Here is a 20,659-nt window from a genome sequence, read left to right on the forward strand (position 1 = left end):
CATGCTTGCTAATCATTTCCATCTTGAGCACTGCAAGGAATGCTCAAGAAAGCCCCTGATGTGTGGGCCTGAAGCTGGGAAAGAGAAAGGGACCATGGCTTCCAAAGAGGGACACCGCGGCAACCCGCAGGTCACTCATGACTGTGAGCTGTTTGGTGCCCTGTTGAGGGGATGGCCTGGAGGCTCTTCTAGCCGCTTTGCTCTCAAATGCTGCCCTCTAGTGCCTCTGAGTCTGTGTTCAGAAGCCGATGCCGCTGGATGTGTTGGACCCTCACAGAGTACTCGGATTCATGCTGCCGGATTTTCCGGGAGTCGTCATTAACTGGGAAGCCTGGTGCCTCTGATGCCTAAGAGATTCCCTGTAAGGCAGGAGACCCACGTTCCATCCCCCCTGGAGAAGAGAATGGCTACTCACTCCGGTATTTGTGCCTGGAGAATTCCATGGACAGAGAAGCCTGGCAGGCTACAGTCCTAATCAAGGAAAAAAACCCATTTTGGTCTAACTTTAACAAAAGTGAAATCTATTTTCATTTTCTGGGCAAAGTGGTGAAATTCAAAGAAAGTCTGCAGTTAACAATATTGTGTCAACGTCGGTGTCTTAGTTTTAATCTTAGTTTTAACAAACATACTACAGCGTTCCAGGGAAACTAGGTGTAGGATAGGCAGGACTCTGAATTATCTTTGCAACATTTATTGTAAGCCTAAAATTGCTCTAAAACGAAAAGTTAATTTTAAAAGTGAAGGGATGAAAAAAAAAAAAAAGATAAACTGTGCTAACACTAACAAAATGACACACATTATCCACAGAAAAGTTTTTAATAATAGGGATTCGGAAAGAAATCGCTGCTTCTTAAACACCACCTACTGCAACCCCAGTGGCCCGCCCGTGAACTGCAGTGGATAATTCTATCATTCAGAATTGCGGGTGGGAACAGGATTACTGAAAAGATTACTTGCAAGCAATCTACAGACAGGCCTTTTTAAATGGTGCGTGTGTGTGTCAAGTCGTGTCAGTCGTGTCCGACTCTTTGAAACAGTCTACTATGGACTGCGCAGCTGTCTAGCGTCCTCTGTCCATGGGATTCTCCAGGCAAGAACACTGGAGTGGGTTGCCATGCCTTCCTCCAGCGGATCTTCCCTGACCCAGGAATCAAACCTGTGTCTCCTGGGTCTCCTGCATTGGCAGGCAGGTTCTTTACCACTAGCGCCACCGGGGAAGCTCTTTTTTAAACGGGAGGGTCCCAATTCTTCAGGCGGACAAGGATGGCTTTTCAGGACCTGCTACCTGCAAGCATCCACAGGCCTATCTCTTGAAGCCAGGACCCCTCACTTCTGTTCCACCAGAGCCACCCCCGCGATCCCCAGGCTACGCCTGCTTCCCGCCGCTGTGTTTGCACACTTCCAGTTTCATTTCCTAGGGAAGTTTCCCTTTCCGGCCGGAGGCTGTTCTCAGGCCGTCTTTGGGTCCATCGTCCCACATCACTGCACGGTGGGGACTCTCAGAACTACTCAGCCCTACACCGATTTATACCTAGAAACAGTAATGGCTGCCACCAGCCGGACCAAAACAAGGATGCCTGGGAGGGCGCAGGGCCCGAGCGCTCCACCGGGCGTGTCCTCTCAGGGCCACCGTCCGCAGTCCAGTTTCCGCCTTGTCTTGAAACGTCCACCCCGGGGTTGCGTCACAGGAGGACGGGTTCTAATCAAGTTTGCGGCGCCTATTGGCTGCCCGCGGTGACGGGAGGCGGGGCGAAGCATCGGCGTGACGTCAAGACGCCGCGGTCCGGACGTCGAAACTTAAAGACAGGAGCCAGCCGGGTCAAGAGCACTCGCGGAGCCCTGTTGCCGTCGCTTGGAGCCGCCGCTGACGAGTCCCGGGGTCGTACGGCCGAGGTGGGTGTGGCGAGCGGGGGTGGCCGGGCGGGCGGGCGGAGACGGCGTTTCCTTCTGGCCTTCCGCCCGCGGCCCCCGAGGCCTTGGCGGCCGTCGCACCAACGGACACCGCGCGCGAGCGACGACAGGGTGTGGCGGGGACGCGGACCAGTGCGCCTGCGCGCGGGGAGCGGGCCGGGCGGCCGCGCACCGTCGCGCCTGCGCTGTCGGGCGCCGCTCCCCGCCCCCGCGCTCGGAATTCCTGGGCCCCGAGCACCCCTTTCTTCAGCTCCCATTGACCCAGCGGTTCCACCGGAGGACCGCGTTGCCCCGGGCGACGGGCCCCCTTGCTCCTTCTTCGCCGCCTCGCCCGGCTCCCCAGGACGTGGTGCGCAGGCCTGGCGCGCCGCGGCCGGGGCGGTGGCTCCGGGGTCGATGGCTAGGATCGGGATCCGGGCAGGCTGTTCCTCCACCCGGCGTCCTTGTTTGCTTTCCTTGGGCTCGCGGGACGGCCAGGTGCTCCGCTCGCATCCGCGTCTCCTTCCTCCCCCTCAGACCTGCCCGGAAACCTCCCTTCCAAGTTGCACCAGACCTTACCCTAAGTCTTCCTGTCCTGGGCTCCCCCTCAATTCCCCCAATCTCTCGGGACCGCAGACTTCTGCGCCCCTACTCTTTCGCTCACCCCCATTCCGTCTCTTCCCTGAGGCCCTTTCTTCTTTCAGACTCCTGTTCCTGTCGCCCCATTTGTAGGACTTCCGGGTTCCCTAGCGGGACAGGCTTTTGGACATACCCATCCTTCTCAGTTATCCCCTCGAGTCCTGGTCCCTCCCACCCAGTCTTCGCCCCCAGGGCGCTCCTTCACTTCCTTGCAGTCCTCTCCCTCCCGCTCCTAAGTCCCTAACGATATTAGGGGTCTTTTCAGGCACCCGCAAAACTTTCTGTCCAGACCCCCAGCCGAGAGGATTTGATGCCTCTTCTCCTGGGCCTACTGCTATTTCTAGGAACCTCCCGTGTAAGAGTTTTCTCTGTCCTTAGGGGACCTTCCGGAAATTAGTCTGTTTAAGAGTTTTCTAAGAACTCCTTTCCTTACTTCAGGGCTCTTCTCTTTGCCTTCTTCCGGCCCCAGGAGTAACTTCTGGAAATTCTCATTTCTTCCCAGGTTTCTCCGTTCTCCAGTGTTTTCTCCTCTCCTTTCAAGACTCCTTCAAACACGTCCCTCTTTACAGGCTTTCCTTCAGAAGTCTTTCCCAGCCTCCCAGCCTTAAGCTTCACTCAGACCTTGTTCATTAGCGCTTCCTCCCTACCCCTTGCCTGAGGTCCCCCCACCTGCCCTCTGCCCCTCCTCCAGTCGGTCTCAGGGTTTCCCTTGAACGTTTCCCTTTCTTCATTTGGGTTTCAGATCATTCTTTTTCTCTTTGGGAAATTCCTTTCAACTTTTTTGCTTTCAAATCCTTCATTTTCCATCTAGAGCGCTGCAGGGGGCGGCCAGGGTCTTTCCCTGGGGCTGTAGCCCATTTATTTATTCTCTTCAGGCTGTTTACCCTATTGGCGCCTTCCTCCTCTGGCTTCTTGTGAGTCATCTGCTTCCCTTCGCTGGTTTGTAACATGTTTCTTGCTCCTTCTTGATTCTCCTTAATTCGTTTTTTGCCTTACAGACAGTGAAAAAGCATTCTGGCTCCCGAGGTCCACCCCTTACACCCCAGGGTGCAGATGGCGGCCAACGTGGGTGATCAGCGCAGCACAGATTGGTTAGTGGGGCTGGAGGGATGGCATGGGGGTGGGGGGCGGTGAGAGGAAGCAAGGCCCAGTGTTGGGCTCTGGGTGGGCCCTCACGCAGCATGGGGGTCATGATGCTGTCGTCCCTGTGCTTGGGCTGGGGGTGAGGCGCTTGTGTGAGCTTTCATCATTCACAGTACAGTGCTTGAGTCACAAAACTGATGACTTGGTTCATCAACTGTGATTAAAGGGGCAGCCTCTAACACTTCATACTCAATTTTTTTTTTTTAAGTTCCTTATTTTTTCCAAAACAGTGTGGTGATTAACTGTCTGACTGAGGTGGCATCAGACAGAATTTGTGGATTCTTAAAACATTTAGGCCTGCTCGGCCCCAGGTCTTAAGTTCTGTGGTTACTGGGCATCTTTTTGTTTGACTTTTAACAGCTGTACGTAGCAGGCATCTGGTGAAGCACCTTAGGTAGGCAGTGGTGTTCACGGCTCACGGAGAGCTGTGAGCAGGAGCTTTCAGCACACCTCAGGTCAGATGCGGAGGCTGTGGGGCTCCAGCCCTGGCGTTTGCCGGCCTGCACCCTGCCCGCCGCCTGTGATGGGAGCGGGGGCTGACTACACGTGCTCTTCCCGCAGGCCCTCTCAGTACAGTATGGTGGCCGGGGCAGGCAGAGAGAACGGAATGGAGACTCCCATGCACGAGAATCCGGAGTGGGAGAAGGCCCGCCAGGCCCTGGCCAGCATCAGCAAAGCGGGGGCCGCCGGCAGCTCCGCCAAGGCCAGCAGCAATGGGCCTGTGGCCAGTGCACAAGTGAGAGAAGTCCCTGAGGGACTGGGAATCCTGAGCGGGGTGGGGAGCACAGTGGTGTCCTCTGGGATCTCCAGGGCAGGAAGATGCTCCCAGAGCCCTTGAGTGGGGATGCCTGGTCTGTCTCCTCGAGGAGTCTAAGGCCACGTGATCCTCATCTCGGGGAGTCCAGCCTGAGGAGGGAGAGGTGCCTGGGTGGGATGGCAGAGGGGGTGGCTCTCCATGGAGAGGTGGCAGACCCGGCTCCGTCCCTGAGCAGTTAACTCCTGGGAAATGGGGCTCCCGCCTGCAGCCCTCAGGCCCGCCACCCTCTGTCCACAGTACGTGTCGCAGGCAGAGGCCTCGGCCCTGCAGCAGCAGCAGTACTACCAGTGGTACCAGCAGTACAACTACACCTACCCCTACAGCTACTATTACCCGGTGGTGAGTGCCCAGCGGGGGCGGGCTCCAGGGCAGCTGATGGATGGACCACAGCAGGGGCGGCTGCGGGAAGGCCCTCCCCGGCTTGGGGCCTTCCGCGGTGCACCCCAGGCCCACTCCTGCTCCCCACTCCCTGCCCTCCTCCTTGTCCCTACGCTCCTTGCAGAGGGCTGCCTGGAACAGGCTTCCTTGGAGCGGCAGGCCCACTGCCCACCCTGCCGGCCACTTGGCTTCCCTGCTTGGCCTTCCTTCTTCACTCACTGGGGGATGGTGTTAGGTGTCTACAGCTGACTCCATCGGCACTGGGTTTCTGTGTGTACAGTCATTCTGTTGTAGTGTTTAGACGGGGTAGTGCTCAGTAGATGGCTGTTGAACACGGTGAAACGTGGGACAGAGAGAGGTTTTTATCTTATCTTGTAACCTATAGCTTGAGCCAGTTTGGTGCGTTTATGTGGTGGAGAAGGGAGGGGTGAGAGGTCAGTGGCAGATTGCTGCTGAGGTCTGGGAAAGGGCAGGGCCAGGCCCCCGCCCCCCTCCCCCAGAAGGAGTGGGCCTGCGGCTGATCCCTTCCTTCCTTGCCCCCAGCAGAGCGTGTACCAGAGCTACGGCTCCCCCTCCCAGTACGGCATGGCCAGCTCCTACGGCTCAGCCGCGCCCCAGCACCAAGGGCCTCTGAACCAGGTAACGCCCATGCCCAGCCCTGTGGCCCATCCAGGCAGGGGTATGGTGGGAGGCGAGGAGGAGCCCGGGCCCCCTGGAGGTCAGCAGGGTGGCTGTGGTAGCTGAGTCTGCACCCAAGGGTCGCTCTGAGATGGGGGTGGGGAGAGCTGCACGCTGAGGGATGTGACCGTGAAAACTGGAGCAAGGACCAGCCCGGAACGCCCAATCCGCCCTCAGCACCCTTTTCCCCCACAGCCCCCCGTCCCGGGCATGGATGAAGGCATGCCCTACCAGGCGCCCCCTCAGCAGCTGCCCGCGGCCCAGCCCCCCCAGCCCGCCAACCCCCCGCATGGGGCCCATCCTCTGAGCAGCGGCCCCCAGCCTGGGACAGCCCCCGCCACCCAGCACAGCCAGGCAGGACCCGCGTCAGGCCAGGCCTACGGGCAGCACACCTACCCTGAGCCGGTCAAGCCCAAGAAGGGCCAGCAGCTGTGGAATCGCATGAAGCGTGAGCGCCTCGGGGTGGGGAGTGGGGGCGCGGGGCGGGGTCCTCACTGGTGGGAGGCATTTGGGCGCTCTGACCTCGCTTCCAGTGTTGGGACCAACCAGGCTGTGGGTGTTGCTGCTCGGGAAGGGGACGGGATTCCCAGCTCAGGTGTCCGATTCTGAGGGGTGGGGCCAGCTGACCCCAGCTTTTCATGCCCTCACAGCAGCCCCTGGGACTGGGGGACTCAAGTTCAACATCCAGAAACGGCCCTTTCCCGTCACAAACCAGAACTTCAGCTCCACCACGGAGGGCCAGCACAGCGGCTTCGGCCCACAGCCCAACCCCGAGAAAGTCCAGAACCACAGGTGACTGCCCGTGCCATCCCTGAGAAAGCAGACGGTGCTCTCTCCCTCCTGTGGGCTCCCTGGGTGTTACAAGGGGGCTGACGAGGGTCCTGGCCCAGGTGTGGGGGCTGCTCCCCAACCAGCTGTACACGCCCGCCCTCCGCCAGGGGGAGCCTGTCTGGGAAGCCGGACGACTGGCCGCAGGACATGAAGGAGTACGTGGAGCGCTGCTTCACGGCCTGCGAGTCGGAGGAGGACAAGGACCGCACGGAGAAGCTGCTCAAGGAGGTGCTGCAGGCGCGGCTGCAGGACGGCTCGGCCTACACCATCGACTGGAGCCGCGAGCCCCTGCCCGGGTGAGCCGGGGCACACGGGGCGCCCCGCCGAGAGGCGGGCAGGAGGGTTGGGTCCTGGAGCGGGAGTTGGCTGGGCTGGAATTCTGGGCATGCGAGCTGGGGGGCGTGTTATTCATCGGCTCGGAGCACCTCTCCTTTCTGCACCGTGTTAGCCGCGTGTGAAGCCTGGGGAGGTGCCCTTCCTCTTGAGCGCATCCTCAGGGCGGGGAACAGGAGGCACCAGACTGTGATGCTCTGCTCTGCCGTATCCTCAGGCTGACTCGGGAGCCTGTGGCCGAGAGCCCCAAGAAGAAGCGGTGGGAGGCGCCCAGCACCCTCCATCCTCCCAGGGGGGCAGCCTCCACGACCAGGGGCGGGGGTGCCCAGTCCCAGCGAGGGACGCCGGGGGCTGGGGGCGCCGGCCGAGCCCGGGGCAGCAGCTTCGCTAAGTTCGGCAACCGCAACGTCTTCATGAAGGACCACAGCTCCTCCTCCAGCACCGACTCCCGCTCCCGCTCCTCCTCCCGCTCCCCCACCCGCCACTTCCGCCGCAGGTGCTGGGCCCCCCGGGCGGGCGGCGGGGGGCCCCCCGCAGGAGCCAGGCCCAGCCTCACCTTCCCGCCCCTCCCTCCGGCAGTGACTCGCACTCGGACTCCGAGAGTTCCTGCTCAGGCAACGAGTGTCACCCTGTGGGCCGCAGGAACCCCCCCCCCAAGGGCCGGGGAGGCCGGGGGGCCCATATGGACCGGGGCCGGGGCCGGGCACAGCGGGGCAAGAGGTGAGCCTTGGGCTGACGGCAGGAGGGGTTGGTTTGGGGGTCCTGGGAGGAAGAGGGAGGTGTCTCGGGAGCGTTGGAGAGGGCAGTGCCACGCCCCCCGCACCCCTTCACGCCCCCCAACCCCTCCCCCAGGCACGACCTGGCACCCACCAAGCGCAGCCGCAAGAAGATGGCAGCCCTGGACTGTGAGGAGCCAGAGCGCGAGCTGAAGAAGCAGAAGCGGGCGGCGCGCTTCCAGCATGGACACTCGCGCCGCCTGCGCCTGGAGCCCCTGGTGCTGCAGGTGGGCAGCCTGGAGGGCAGCACGGCCGACCCTGACTGGCAGGAGCTGCAGATCGTGGGCACCTGCCTGGACGTCACCAAGCACTACCTACGCCTCACCTGTGCTCCTGACCCATCCACAGTGCGCCCTGTGCCGGTGAGTGCCCAGCGTGAGGGCAGCGCCTCCGTGCCTGGGAGGCCAGGCCAGGGCGGGGCGGTAATGGGCAGGGGCCTGGTGCACCCAGGGGTACTGACCTAGAGCTTGCACTCGGGAGACGAGTCCGGGAGGTGGGGCCGGTCTCGGGCCTCCATCCCTACTGAGGAGGCCGGTGCCTGCGAGGCCTGGTGCATCCCCGAGGCCCGAGCTGGGCGCACGGGTGCAGGAGGCTGAGGCTGGGAGTGCGCTCCTGCTGTTTGCGGTGCTCGTTTCTAATGCTGACACGCGGTCGCTGAGGGCCTGATGCTGGAGCACTGGGACTCCAGTCCGTGGGCCCCTGGCGGATTTTAGCCCCCGGGCCGGTGCTGCCCGGGCCACACTGAGCCTTTCTTCACCTGCCCCAGGTTCTGAAGAAGTCGCTGGGCATGGTCAAGTCCCACTGGAAGGAGAAGCAGGACTACGCCTTCGCCTGCGAGCAGATGAAGTCCATCCGGCAGGACCTCACGGTGAGGCGGGCGCCAGCGAGGGGCCGGGGCCGGGGCAGGGCCGATGGGGGAGGCCGGCTCTGCTGTGACAGCCGCTGTCCTCCCACCAGGTGCAGGGTGTGCGCACCGAGTTCACAGTGGAGGTGTACGAGACGCACGCGCGCATCGCCTTGGAGAAGGTGAGGGCGGGCAGGGCCCCGCCCCGCCCCGCCCCACCCCACCCCAGGCTTTCAGCCGTCCCCCCACCCAGCCGTGTGGGCCTCACTCTGCCCCCTCACGCTCTGCCCCCTCACGCTCTGCCCTCCAGGGGGACCATGAAGAGTTCAACCAGTGCCAGACGCAGCTCAAGTCGCTGTACGCCGAGAACCTGCCGGGCAACGTGGGCGAGTTCACCGCCTACCGTATCCTCTATTACATCTTCACCAAGAACTCGGGAGGTGAGGTGCAGGACCGCGGCCCTGGGCCCCTGACGCGGCCCCCCGAGCCCCCTGACCCCGAGTCTCTGGCCGCAGACATCACCACAGAGCTGGCGTACCTGACTCGGGAGCTGAAGGCGGACCCTTGCGTGGCCCACGCCCTGGCGCTCAGGGCCGCCTGGGCTCTGGGCAACTACCACCGCTTCTTCCGGCTCTACTCTCACGCTCCCTGCATGTCTGGCTACCTCGTGGACAAGTTTGCAGACCGGGAGCGCAAGGCTGCGCTCAAGGCAATGATCAAAACGTATGTAAAGCTGAGCTCCACCCCGCCCAGGCCGCGGGCCGCCCTGTCTCCTCCCCCTACCTGTGCGCTCGTCTTCATCTGGACCCGCCCCTCTCTGCACAGCCCCCCGCCCCTCCCCTCTCTCCTGCTGCTCTCTGCTCGTGGCAGCCTGGAACCCCCCCCCCCCACATCATCCCCTTGTCCAGGCCCCCTTCATCCAAAGCCTCCCGCTTCCCCAACCCTCGAGGCCGAACCGCGCCCAGAGGCTGAGCGCCCCCGTGGGGCAGCCCGCAGAGCCGGCCCCGCCCTCGGCAGCTGTGGGCTCAGGGACCGGGCCTTGCGCCCTCGTGAGGGCTCAGATGAGTTTAGGGCCGTGCAGGCAAGCGAGGCCGACAGCCCCCAAAGAGGGTGCCCTCTGCCCCGGGCAACGGTGTGTTCGCATCTGTTAGGAGGGAGGCGCGCCAGGTGGGCTAAGGACACCCCTTTTGTCACGGCCAGAGTCGTCCCGGCTTCTAGGGCCAGAGGCTGGGGATGTGCTGAGCGTCCCACGGTGCCCGGGTCGCCTCCGCCGGGGCCACCTCCTGAGGTGACAGGCTGCCAAGCACTGCTCAGAGGTCCCAGGGGCCTTGGGAGCCACGGGGCGCGGTCTGGGTGGGGGTGGACACCCACCCAGGAGGGTTAGGAGGCTCCTTGTGGGCTCCAGTGTGGGATGAGAACGTTTAAGGGTGAGGTAGAGGGCAGGGCTGTGGAAAGACAGGCAGTGAGGCGGGCTCAGCAGACAGGGCAGGGCGCGGGCTGCTTCCTGCCCAGAGCGCCGAGGGGCCTGTGTCTGAAGGGGCCCGCGTCTTCAGCAGAAACTGCCCCCTGTCCCAGGGCCAGTCCCACAGACGGCCAGGGTTCGAGGCAAGAGGGGTCCCGTGTCCCCCACTAGTGTGAGCTCAGTGGCTGTGCCCCTGGAGCCCTGCTCCTGGGTGCGTACAGCTGGGTGGGCCCGCTGCTGGGAGGGCGCACGCACAGAGCTGCTGGCCGGCACCGGCCCACCTCCTCTTAGCTGGGTGCTCAGCCTCCTCTGACCAGGGCGAGGCAAGCAGGAGGGGTGGTCCCCAGATAGGATCAGCCCCCTCCAGCCCCCGCCCCTTGCATCGATCCCCGCCCCCCCCCCCCCCCCCCCCCCGGCCTCGGTGGGCCCTCTTGTGAGGGTCTGCGCAGGCACCCAGCCAGCAGAGGAGCCAGCTGGCCCTTCCCTCCCATCCCCTCCTCCTGTCCCCTGCTCAGGTAAGTGAGGGCGAAGGGGGGCGCAGCCGGGGCCGGGGTCCGACCCCACCCCGGGCCCCCCTGAGCCGCTGAGGTGGGGAGGCTGCGGGTGGGAGCGGGGCTGGCAGCTAATGCGCTGAGGAAGCCTCTCGGGCGCCCGAACGGGGGCGCCCCCTCCCTGCCCGTGGGGCCTTCCCGCGTCTACCGCCGCCTCATCACCTTCTCCTCTTGTCTCCGTAGCTTCCGCCCAGCGCTGCCCGTCTCCTACCTGCAGGCCGAGCTGGCCTTCGAGGGCGAGGCCGCCTGCCGGGCCTTCTTGGAGCCCCTGGGCCTGGCCTACACGGGCCCGGACAACTCCAGCATCGACTGCCGCCTCAGCCTGGCGCAGCTGCCGGCCTTCTGAGCACCAGCGCCGCGGGGGCGGGGGGCTGGGCTGCAGATCTTGTCTTTGAGCCATGGACTTGGGGTGTAAATTAATTCGTGGGGAGAGGGCTCCAGGAAGAGCCCTCGTCCCTGCCCCCGTTTTCCCACCGGGGAGTCTGTACAGAGATTTTTCTACGTTTTTATTTTTGGCCTGAGAGGGTCGGGCTGGGGAAGGGGGGGACGGGCAGCGTAGGGCCGGGGGTGCGGTCTATAGGCTGGTCTGTCTGTCTGGCCCTCCACTAATGCTGTCTCAGTGTTTTTTCTCTCTCTCTCTCGAGCTCGTACTCCGGTACCGACCCAGCACCCTGGCCCGTCCCATGCCGGGGGGCAGGGCAAGAAGACAGGCCGCTCCGCCCGCGCCCGCCCACGGCGGGGGCACGCCCACCGCCCGCCTCCCGCCTGCTGCTCCACAGACTCTTGTTGCCAGCCCTCCGGGGCCTCAGTGTTTGGGGCGAGGGGAGCCGCCTAGAGACTGTGCCCTGCCCTCGGCCCCCGAGCCCAGAAGCCGCCGCCGCCGCCACCCGCCACACCACCGCCACACTGAGGATTCCGGAGGCCGCCGCGGGACCTCGCCGGCCGGGCCGCCTCGTCTGCAGTTGTATTGAGTTGTCTCCGTGTCCCCCTCCCCCGTGTCTCCCCTGCCCCGTCCTCCCCCTCCTCGCATTCTTCCCTCGGTTCAGCACAGGTAAAGCGGTTACCCTCCCTCCCCGCCTCATGGATCACCAGCTCACGTCATGTTTCCTCCTCTTTTCTTTGTGTGTGTGTTTATTTAAGTTATTTTTCTTCCTCCCCTTTTCTTTTCCGTCTCCCGCCCTCTTCTGCCATGTAACTGGAGGGTGCGCTGAGTTGCAAACAGCTGGACTGTCAGGCTGCTTCTCTTCAGATGTCCTCCTCTGCCTCCCCGCTCCCCCTTCTCCCCTCCCCTTTCCTTCCTTCATTCTTTCCTTGGAGCACTGAGCACCACTTGGAAGCTTGAGAGAAACCAAAATTAAAGAGAGAGAGAGAGAAGCCGCGTGCGCGCTTTGTCCTTGTCTGGGGCCCGGCCCTTATTTTGGAGGTTGACCTCCCAGGGGGAGCTCGGCCACCGCCTGGTAGGTGGCCCCGGCCCTGCCCACGCGGCACAGCCGGAGTGTCCCCAGGGGCTGGCTCCCCAGCTCCTGCCACGGGCTGACCTCGGGGAGGCAGACTTGGGCGCCCTGGGGCACCTTGGCCAGGGTGAGGTGGGGGCGTATCCCCCCGAGAGGCTGCAGCACTCTCAGCCCCTCGGCCTCCAGCCTCTGGCTCAGCCTCTGGGCCAGGCTCTCCAAGGGTGGGGACGGGGGAGCACAGAGCACGTGGGAGCCCAGGCGTACCAGGCGACCGAACCTCAGCCTCAGAGGGACCTCAAGCCCGGGGTCCGAGAGCGCGTGTCTGAGCGCGGTGACAGCCGCCGCCGCCTCCCCGGGGCCCGCCAGCCTCAGCAGGGCTAGGGTCAGGTGGAGGGCTTCAGCCGGCACCGTGAAGGCCGCGCAAGCTGGTGCATCTCGTACCAAGTCTTCCTGGACCTTGGCCACCTTGGCCCGCAGCTCAGGCTCCGTCACCATGAGCGCCACGAAGTGCGTGGGGCGGGGCTGGCGAGAGCCCACGGCCCCGGCCGCTCCTGGGTCCACAGGCCAGATCCCGGGACCCCACTCCATTCCCGTCTCACAGAGGCTGTCCGAGGGCTTCCTGCCACGGGTCTTCATGGCCCTGGCGGCGGTGGGGGCAGCTGGCTGCAGCGCCTTTCCTGGCGCCATCCACGGGGAAGCTTGGCCTCCAGGGTCGGCCGACTCCCACTCCTGGGTCCTCGCTAATGCGCCTGCCAGCGTCAGGCACCCAGCTTCGGGGCTTCCCCCGTCCGAGGCCAAGGCTGCCCGGAGTCGGGTCTGGGCTGGCTGTGCGGGGTCCCCCGCATCCGTGCCAAGGCGGGTGGCAGCTACGCTGTCCAGTGCGCCTCCGGTCCCGTCCGTATCCTGACCGCCGAGCGCATCTCCGACTGAGCTGGCATCCTCGCCGTCACTCGTATCGCCGTTCCTGTGCGCGTCCCCGCTCCGGTCTCCACCGTCGTGCACGTCCCCGGGCCGGTGCGCGTCCTCGCCGTCGAGCGCGTCCAGGATGGTGGGCCCACGGCCGGCCGCCAAGCCGGAGCCAAAGACGAGGTCGGTGCGCGAGGCGCGGTCCCATACCAGGCGGCCGCGGAAGCGGAAGTAGCGCACCCGGTGCTGCGGCACGGCCAAAACGCCCGGCGCAAGCGCCGCTAGCGGCTCGTCCCAGCAGAAGGAAAGGAAGGGCTCCTCGCGCACGCCCAAGAAGCGGTCGGCATAGCCCACAGAGAAGTCGGCCGGGTCGAGGCGCGGGTCCCAGCGGATACGCTGGATGACGGCGTCAGCCGTACGCAGCGGCGGCTTCTTGGCTTTGGCCTGGTCTTCGGCCTCGCCTCTAGGCTGCGGCGGCGCCGGCGCCCCGGGGTGGGGCTGGCGGCAGCGGGCGCCGAAGCGGCAGCGGCCCTCCAGGAAGAAGTGGCAGGCCGGCGGGGCCGCGGGTTCCACGACCGAGACCCCCGCGGGCGGCTCCGGCCCTCCGGCCGCCGCCATAGGCGGAGCGTACGGCGGGCGCGCTCGCCCGGCACAGGCCGCTCCTCGCGGGGTCAGCCCTGCCCGGCCCGCCGTGACATCACTGGCGCGGCTCCGGCCCCTGCCCAGCCTGGAAAGCACCCCGCGCGCGGGCCCGCCCCGCGCCGAGCCCGGGGAAGCCAGACACCTGCGGGCGATCTGGTTCTGTTGTGGCCCCGCCCCTGCCCACGCCCCTATCGCGTGTGGCCCCGCCCCTCCCGGGCGCGTAGCTAGCGCCGCTCGGCTCCCCGAGGGCGCGGGTCGGCTCCCTTAGGGTTCGCAGGCGCGGCTCGGCTCCCCTAGGGTTCGCAAGCGCGGCTCGCCACTCGTGCGCCCCGGAGAACCTGGATGCCCCCGCCCCCCTAAGGATCTGCACTGCTGCCACGCCCCTCCAGGCCCCCCTCGGGCCTCGCCCTCCGCGGGAGAACCGGACGCCTGCGGGCTCAGCATGAACTTCGCAGCCCGGATTTCGGGCACCCCTGTCGGCCTCGGGGCGTTCCTTTCCTAGGGGACCACGCCTCCTCCCGGCCACTTTCCCTGCGCGTCCGCTCCCGGGGTAAAGGGCATCCTTCCTGGGCGGGATCCACCGGCGGCGCGGAGCTCCCTGGGTCACAGCCCTTCGCCGATCCCCGGAAGGCGTCCGGCCGGCAGCGGCGCGCAGCCCACTTTGCTGAAAGAACTGTGCAGTGGGAGCGACCCTGTCGGGGCCCCGCCCCTGGGAGGGGCCGGGCCACGCCACGCCTCTGTCCCTCTTAAAGGGGCCGCATCCCATTACACCGGGACCATCGAATTTCTACCACCATCCACCCGGCGGGAACCAGAACCCCCTGCAACACACGTGGCTCTTAGGGGTGCCGGGACCCCGTCACCCCGTCTCGTTACCGCTTTCCACGTGCAAAGTGAACAGACGAAACCCGGGACACAGACCTTGTCGGTTTATGTAGAAAGAAGTGGGGCGCTGGGCGGTAAGAGCGCAGGGAACGGGGGTGCCTACAGGCCGATGACGTCGTCCGGCTCGAGGTCCGCGTTGGCAAGGCAGCGGGCCCGGGGGTGCTGCGCCTCGGGGCCGGGGTCCACGTCCGGCTTGGCGGCAGCGGCGCCCGGGCGCTCCGCGTCCATCACGCCGAGCACCGCGTCCAGCATGGAGGGGCCCAAATCCAGGTGGAAGGACAGCAGCGGGTCGGCGGGCGCGGGAGCACGGAGGGCGGGCGGCGAAGCCTGCGGCACGGCGGGCGGCGGAGCAGTGCGCGGGGCCCCCGCGGGCGGCGCCCTGGGCTCAGGGGGCGGCCCGCCGCCGTGGCGGCTCAGGAACGAGGTGTCCCCGAAGGCGTCGCCGCCGCGCCCCACGTGCAGCGTGTGCCGGAAGTCGCCGAGCGGCGCGGAGATGGACAAGGCGCCGCGCTCCGGCCGCTTCTTGGGCTGCGCGGGGCCCAATTGCTTCAGCACCGGCATCTGCGGGGTAGGGGCGGGTTAGCACGGCCTCCCCCAGGGGCGCTGCCGAGGCCTGCCTGCCGCGTTCCCAGCCCTGGCCTAGCCCGCGGTGCAAAGAATTCTCCGGACACGCACAGCACGACCGTGGTGGGGGTACGGGGGTTACTTCCATTTTACAGCTGGGGAAACGGAGGCCCGAGATCACAGCTGCTTGATTAAAAACTCAGACTCAAATTTAGGTCTGCCTGTTTGTTAACTGCACTTACAACTAACGTTTGAGGATTTCATACTCCAGAGAACCAGCAAAACACGCTTCACCAAGCCTGCAGACAAGTTTCTTCCCAAACTTGGCAGAAACTCCACCCTGAAGACGGGCTCCCCTAGTGGCTCAGACGGTAAAGAATCTGCCTGCAATGCAGCAGACCCGCGCTCGATCCCTGGGTCGGGAAGTCCCCTGGAGAAGGTAATGGCAGCCCACTCCAGTACTCTTGCCTAGAGGATTCCCTGGACAGACGAGCCTGGCAGGCTAAGGTCCATGGGGTCACAAAGAGTTGGACACGACTGAACGACTGTCACTCATTTCACTCTTACGGCAGAGCTGCCCCTGTCCTTTAGGGGAAGATGCGGTGCCCAGAGCCTGCCACACTTCTAGAGGCCTGCACAGTTTTAAACGTTTTAATTTATTATTATTACCTTTCTGAGCCTCGGTCCTTAACTGAGGCCGCTGGCCGCCAGCTCACGCAGGGCGGGGACAGGCACAGGTCTTCCTCTCTGGCACCACCTTCCAGGCCCACAGAGCTCACGCAGCCCAGAGGAGGGCAGAGGAGACCCTCTCAGACGAGGGGAGCCCCCCACCCTGTCAATACACAAGGTACAGAAGCCCTTTCTGAGCCGAGGGATGCTGTGTTTTGATTTATTTCAAAATGTCTGGATTATGTTTGTCTTTATACCAACGTGGTCGTAAAATATAATTATAACATATGTAATTATGTCCATGAAAGCTTTGCCTGGGACACACAAAAGTCACAATGTAGGCTGGCCTGAGGATTCTAATTTGGGAGGTTTAGGGTGGGCCTGGGAATCCATATACTTGCACATGTATATGTGCGTGCGTGAGTCCGCATGCACGCTCAGCCATGTCCGACTCTTTACAGCCCCATGGACTGCAGTCAGCCAGGCTCCTCTGTCCATGGGATTCTCCAGGCCAGAACACTGGAGTGGGCTGCCATTTCCTCCTCCAGGGGATCCTCCCCACCCAGGGATCCAACGTGCATCTCCTGTATTTGTAGGTGGACTCTTTACCACTGAAACCCTCCCCTCCCCACCACCAACAGCGTTTGACACACTGTTTTACAATGTCAAATTATCTGGTTTTGAAACAAGCAACATAATATCTTACTTCTTGCTAAGGGTAACAGTAGTAAGAAGGCAAAATTTCCTATGTTAACACATGGCAAGAATGGCCTCAATTCCAATCCGGCAGCTCATGAACTATAAACCAGGTGCCCTGTGGCCACATGACTTCATGACTTGATGGTAAATAGATACGTCCACCAACCTTTGCCCATATCCTGGAACCTGGCTGTTTTTATGGAACTTCTGGGAGGGACTTTGACGACCTTGTACTTTTGTTTTAACAGTCACTGTTGTAATAATAATAATAAACATTCTTTCTATTTGAATTGAAGCCCCACCCTTTGCCAACTGTATGAACTGAGATAATTGATGTGATCCCTTGGCTTGTTTTCTATCTGAAAATGGGTAAAATAACACTACCTTCCTTGTAGGACACACAGAAACACTCAAAGAAAACTATATTTGTAACACCACCAGTCAATTGATACTGATAGCATTGGGGGTTGGGGGGGGGGGGGGGGGGAGATGTGTCCCCAAACAAAACTGTGGAACAAAATTTAGATTTCATAAAATCCTCTGAAGCAGGCAAAGCATTGTCCTTTTAGTAACCACCACCCTGGGAAATACCATCTTTTATGTGGAGAAAAATTAAAGCCAGAGGATTTGAAATAAGTATAGATGGCTGTGGTCTGAGGGCTGTGCACTCCCCTACTCAAACACACATACACACTTCACATTTATTTCTCTTGAAAAACCAGTCTTGCTTGACCACCTCTATAGCACTTCTCAGAACTCCCTAACCTCCACCCAGGTGAATAAATATATTTTACTGCAATCTGGAACACAATCACCATTCCTTCCCCACCCCACCCAGTGTATAAGGGAAACAACATTTATGAAATGAGACTGCTCAGCACATGCTAGGCACTTGGATAGTTTCAACTCTAATCTATATTATTATTTTGGCCGTGCTATGCAGGACCTTAGTTCCCCAACCAGGCATCAAACCCACAGCCCCTGCAGTGGAAGCCCAGAGTCCTAACCACTGGACCACCTGGGATTCCCTGTTAGTCTTTTTTAATGCTGACCTCTTCTCATTAACAAATCTCAATCTACAGTTAAAAAAAAAAAAAGTCTCAGAGCTAGCAGTGCCCCGTCTCACTGAGCCGTGGATTATAGGTGAAAAAAAGCAGAACTCAGGAAGGCAGCTGCCCAGAGTTGGATTTGACTATGCACATTGCTGGGTTGCTTTGGGCAAATTACTTACCCTTTCTGACCTCACTTCCTCATCTCAGAAATGGAATGTTACTCATAGGATAATTCTTAGTCTCTTTGCAAGAAATAGTGAGGGGGAATTCCCTGGCAGTCCGCGTGGTGAGGACTATGAGCTTTCACTGCCAAGGGCACTGGTTCAATCCCTGTTTAGGGAACTAAGACCCTACCCTGTTAGCCAACCAGTGCTACCAAAAAAAAAAAAAAAACAGAATTGGTGAGATATTGCCCCACGGAAAGTCTTGGCATGGTAGCCAGCACACAGAAAATGCTGTGTGCTCCGTGGCCAAACCTTGGATCATCCTCACCCGTCCCAGAGAAGGAAACAGATGCTGAGAGAGGGCACGTGACTTGCCCGAGGTCACAAAGCAGCTCTGCGGGCTTCCAGAACCCAGAGTCATGCCTTCAGCTGCCAGCTGCGCCATGCATTGGCCCCCCCTGGACGGCTCTCCGCCACTGCTTCCTCTCCTGCCACCCCCCACCTTGCCCTCATCCCATCCTCCCACCACCCTACAGGGTGATAGTCCTGCCATTTCCCAACACTTAGCAGCTCCTTAAGATCTTGGTCTCTCACAAGCCATGCAGACAGAAGGAGGGAAAAAAAAAAAAAAACCAAACACAGCCAGAACTCACTCTCTCAACCTCGCACCTCAGTTTGCTCCTCTGGGAAGCTACTCTGGGAAGTTTGCTTCAACTGGGAAGTTGAAATGCCTATTTGCAAGGGGCTGTCCTGGAGTGTACTCATGGTGCTGACATTGTTTCCCAAGCACTCACCCTGGGCCAGGCAGGGGTCTAAGCACCTCAGGCACATGAAGGAACTCCTGCAGCCCTCCCAACAGTCCCCTGTGAGGGGAGAACCCTGCTACTATGTTCGTTTTAGAGATGCGGGTGACAGCTTGAGGCACAGAGAGGTGAGGTAACTGGCCCTGGGTCACACAGCAGCAAATACTGCCTGAACCTGGAGCGCAGGCAGACGAACTCCGAAGTTGGAAGGATGTTATATCGCTCATGGTCCCAAAAGGGTAGGGCGTGCAGACCCGTGGGAAAATAAATAATGCTTTCATATCAAGGCCAGGGACCTACACCCTTGACCCTGTTTGTTTGCTTTTTTTTTTTTTCCATTCCAGGTAAGAACAACGAGTTCGAAATTGGTTTTGAAAGCCACCGCTTCCCCTGGGTAGTTCTGAGAACTCGGGGTGACAGGGGGAGGGCTGGGGTGGGGTGGAGGGGGTGTGGGGTGCAGTCCGTCCACTTCTCAGAGCCTCGGTGTCCCCTGAAATAGAAGGCTCGAGTCTCCTAGTGTGCCTGATGCAATGAGGTCATGCTCGGAAAGAGCCAGTGGCGGGGCCAACTCCGCACAGAGGAGCTGTTGTGTGTGACGACCTCGGGCCGGGCAGAGAGCAGGAGCCGCGACCCTGGGCCCGCGCGCCCCTCCTCCCGCCTCCGCGCGCCCCACCTTTCCTGCCGAGGCTCCAGCTGCGGGAGGGCGGGGGGGGGGGGGGGGACGCACAGCTGGCTCTGCTCCGTCCTCTCCGGGCCCCAGCCCGCCCCACATCCAGCCTGGCTGGTTCTCAGCCCCGTGGGAGAGGCGACCAGGCGGGCGGCACGCGGACGGCGCAGGGGGACCGGGGACCGGGACCCCACCCCGACCCCCTTGGGGCTCCAGAGCACGCTTCCTGAGGCCACGTGGCTGCGGCCCCGGCTTCAGCGGCCGCTGTCCCTTCGGCCGTCTGTCTGCCCCTCTCCCCTCTGGACTTGCCTGGGGACCCCGGGCCCGCCAGTGCCCCCTTACCTCGCGGTCCTTGCCGAACCGGGCGGGCGCGCTCTCAGGCTCAGGCTCCGCCCGGGACCCGCTCCTCTCGGTTCGGGGCCCGCCTCCGCCTCCTGGTCCCAGGCCCGCGCCTCCCTCTGCCTTCCTCCGGGCGGGATCTCACCTGCGAAGGGCCCGTCAAGCGGACCCTGGAGGGGCACTCACGACCCGGGTGGCCGGCCCGCAGCGCCCCCTCCTTCTCTCCTGGGTCCCGGGAGCCCTGACTCCGTTCCTCCTCGGCCTCAGGACGCGAGGGGGGTCCCAGACCACCCCCCGGCCTCCCCTCCACCAGCCTGGGGAGTCTGAGCCCCACCCCCGCCCCCAGACCCTGTCACCGGGTCCCCTCTTTACCTGCACCGGGAACGGAAGCGTCAGCCCCTCTCGGGGGCCATGATGGGAGCCCAGAGGGGCGCAGAGTTCCCGCCCAGTCCAGCTCGGCCCGTCTGGGGCCGAGAGGGTTAAGGCAGTAGGCCCCTCCCAGGCCTCCCTTATCCCCCCCCGCCCCCCCCCCCTCCAAAAGTTGGCCTCTAGGATTTAAGGACTAAGAAGCCGCGGCGGAAAAGCTGAGGCCCCTCCAGGCTGAGTGTGGGGGCGGGAAGTGGCCGGGACTGGATGTGCGGGTGGAAGGACTGCGGAGGGGGTGGGGGATTGGATGGACGGGGCGGCCCCCCAGCCCGGCCCCTCCCCTGCCAGCCTGGAATTTCCTGCAAGTGGGGAAGTCTGGCTGTTTGGAAAGAGTAATTTCTTCCAGATTGCAGCGGTTGGGGGAGCGAGTGTGGGGCCTGGAAGAGAGAGAGAAGCCGACAAGATCAGGCAGTGAGACCGGCGGTAGGAGCGGGTGGAGGTGGCCGCGGAGGGCGGTCCTCTGCCTGCGGTGGGGAGTTGAAGGTTCGGGCCTGGGCGTCACCTCGCTAGGGGCTCGCGCCGAGCGGTACGAGAAGACTCAGGGTCGGGGGGAGGACGATCCCCAAGGGGGTGAGGGCGGGAAGAGCCCCACCTCGGAGAGGAGGCCGGCTCGGTTGTGAGCTGGGATGGAGGGGCTGGAGAGGAGGGAAAGAAAGAGAAGGCGCTCAGTCGTATCCGACTCCCATGGAGTGGGGCCCACCCGGCTCCTCTGTCCTTGGGGATTCTCCAGGCAAGCATACTGGAGAGGGATCTTCCCCACCCAGGACTCGAACTCAGGTCACCGACATTGCAGGCAGACACTTCACCGTCTGAGCCACTTTTGCGGCCAAGAGCAGGGAGGGTCCTGGATAAGGAGGAGGTGTGGCTTGACCTGAATCTTCAGAAGCGGGAGGAGTACATGTTTACAGGGCCGAGGACCGGAGGGAGCGGGCCAGGCCGCCAGGTGGAGCCCAGGGCCCTGAGGCCCCGGGTGGAGCCTGGTTTGCCTGGAGAGAAAGCCACGGGGAGCTTCTGATTTGTCCTGAGTCGGGTATTAAGCGGGAAAAA

The 20,659-nt window shown here is 62.6% G+C and overlaps 3 protein-coding genes across 11 annotated transcripts; 1 reads left to right on the forward strand and 2 right to left on the reverse strand.

Annotated features, from left to right (window-relative positions):
• Positions 1-1,775: 1,775 nt before the first annotated feature.
• On the forward strand, positions 1,776-11,716 carry LENG8 (leukocyte receptor cluster member 8). Of its 6 annotated transcripts, none has more exons than XM_069549490.1 (16): positions 1,776-1,893; positions 3,528-3,620; positions 4,234-4,408; positions 4,727-4,828; positions 5,411-5,506; positions 5,741-5,993; positions 6,196-6,337; positions 6,484-6,672; positions 6,927-7,205; positions 7,289-7,429; positions 7,562-7,847; positions 8,252-8,353; positions 8,443-8,511; positions 8,640-8,769; positions 8,845-9,052; positions 10,526-11,716. In XM_069549490.1, the coding sequence occupies exons 2-16, from the start codon at positions 3,583-3,585 to the stop codon at positions 10,686-10,688; spliced, it is 2,373 nt and encodes a 790-aa protein (XP_069405591.1). In that variant the 5' UTR covers positions 1,776-1,893; positions 3,528-3,582; the 3' UTR covers positions 10,689-11,716. The 6 variants fall into 6 exon arrangements, with proteins under 6 accessions (XP_069405591.1, XP_069405587.1, XP_069405592.1 ...); XM_069549491.1 differs by having other exon boundaries at positions 1,779-1,893; positions 5,414-5,506; XM_069549492.1 differs by having other exon boundaries at positions 1,786-1,893; positions 5,414-5,506; positions 6,199-6,337.
• Positions 11,441-14,040, reverse strand: LENG9 (leukocyte receptor cluster member 9). Its single transcript, XM_069549493.1, has one exon. It carries the CDS (start codon positions 13,318-13,320, stop codon positions 11,755-11,757), a length of 1,566 nt encoding a protein of 521 aa, XP_069405594.1. The 5' UTR covers positions 13,321-14,040; the 3' UTR covers positions 11,441-11,754.
• A 218-nt stretch (positions 14,041-14,258) lies between these two features.
• CDC42EP5 (CDC42 effector protein 5) lies at positions 14,259-20,424 on the reverse strand. 4 transcript variants are annotated; one of them, XM_069549494.1, is made up of 6 exons: positions 20,353-20,424; positions 20,115-20,247; positions 19,559-19,989; positions 19,190-19,331; positions 15,463-15,625; positions 14,259-14,790 (listed from the first exon to the last, which is right to left on the reverse strand). In XM_069549494.1, the coding sequence occupies exon 6, from the start codon at positions 14,788-14,790 to the stop codon at positions 14,329-14,331; it is 462 nt and encodes a 153-aa protein (XP_069405595.1). In that variant the 5' UTR covers positions 15,463-15,625; positions 19,190-19,331; positions 19,559-19,989; positions 20,115-20,247; positions 20,353-20,424; the 3' UTR covers positions 14,259-14,328. The 4 variants fall into 4 exon arrangements, with proteins under 4 accessions (XP_069405595.1, XP_069405597.1, XP_069405596.1 ...); XM_069549496.1 differs by lacking the exons at positions 20,115-20,247; positions 20,353-20,424 and having other exon boundaries at positions 19,190-19,356; positions 19,559-19,840; XM_069549495.1 differs by lacking the exons at positions 15,463-15,625; positions 20,115-20,247; positions 20,353-20,424 and having other exon boundaries at positions 19,559-19,847.
• Positions 20,425-20,659: the final 235 nt, after the last annotated feature.

This window comes from Ovis canadensis, chromosome 14 (assembly GCF_042477335.2).
Source record: "Ovis canadensis isolate MfBH-ARS-UI-01 breed Bighorn chromosome 14, ARS-UI_OviCan_v2, whole genome shotgun sequence".
Classification (NCBI taxonomy): domain Eukaryota; kingdom Metazoa; phylum Chordata; class Mammalia; order Artiodactyla; family Bovidae; genus Ovis; species Ovis canadensis.

Excerpts from the sequence above, each read along its gene's own strand:
- LENG8 (XM_069549486.1), top strand. The coding sequence starts at position 3,583 with ATGGCGGCCAACGTGGGTGATCAGCGCAGCACAGATTG. Across the intron at positions 6,673-6,926 it reads AGCCGCGAGCCCCTGCCCGG|GCTGACTCGGGAGCCTGTGG; the intron begins GTGAGCCGGGGC and ends CCGTATCCTCAG. Across the intron at positions 8,354-8,442 it reads CCATCCGGCAGGACCTCACG|GTGCAGGGTGTGCGCACCGA; the intron begins GTGAGGCGGGCG and ends TCCTCCCACCAG.
- LENG9 (XM_069549493.1), bottom strand. The coding sequence starts at position 13,320 with ATGGCGGCGGCCGGAGGGCCGGAGCCGCCCGCGGGGGTCTCGGTCGTG.
- CDC42EP5 (XM_069549494.1), bottom strand. The coding sequence starts at position 14,790 with ATGCCGGTGCTGAAGCAATTGGGCCCCGCGCAGCCCAAGAAGCGGCCG.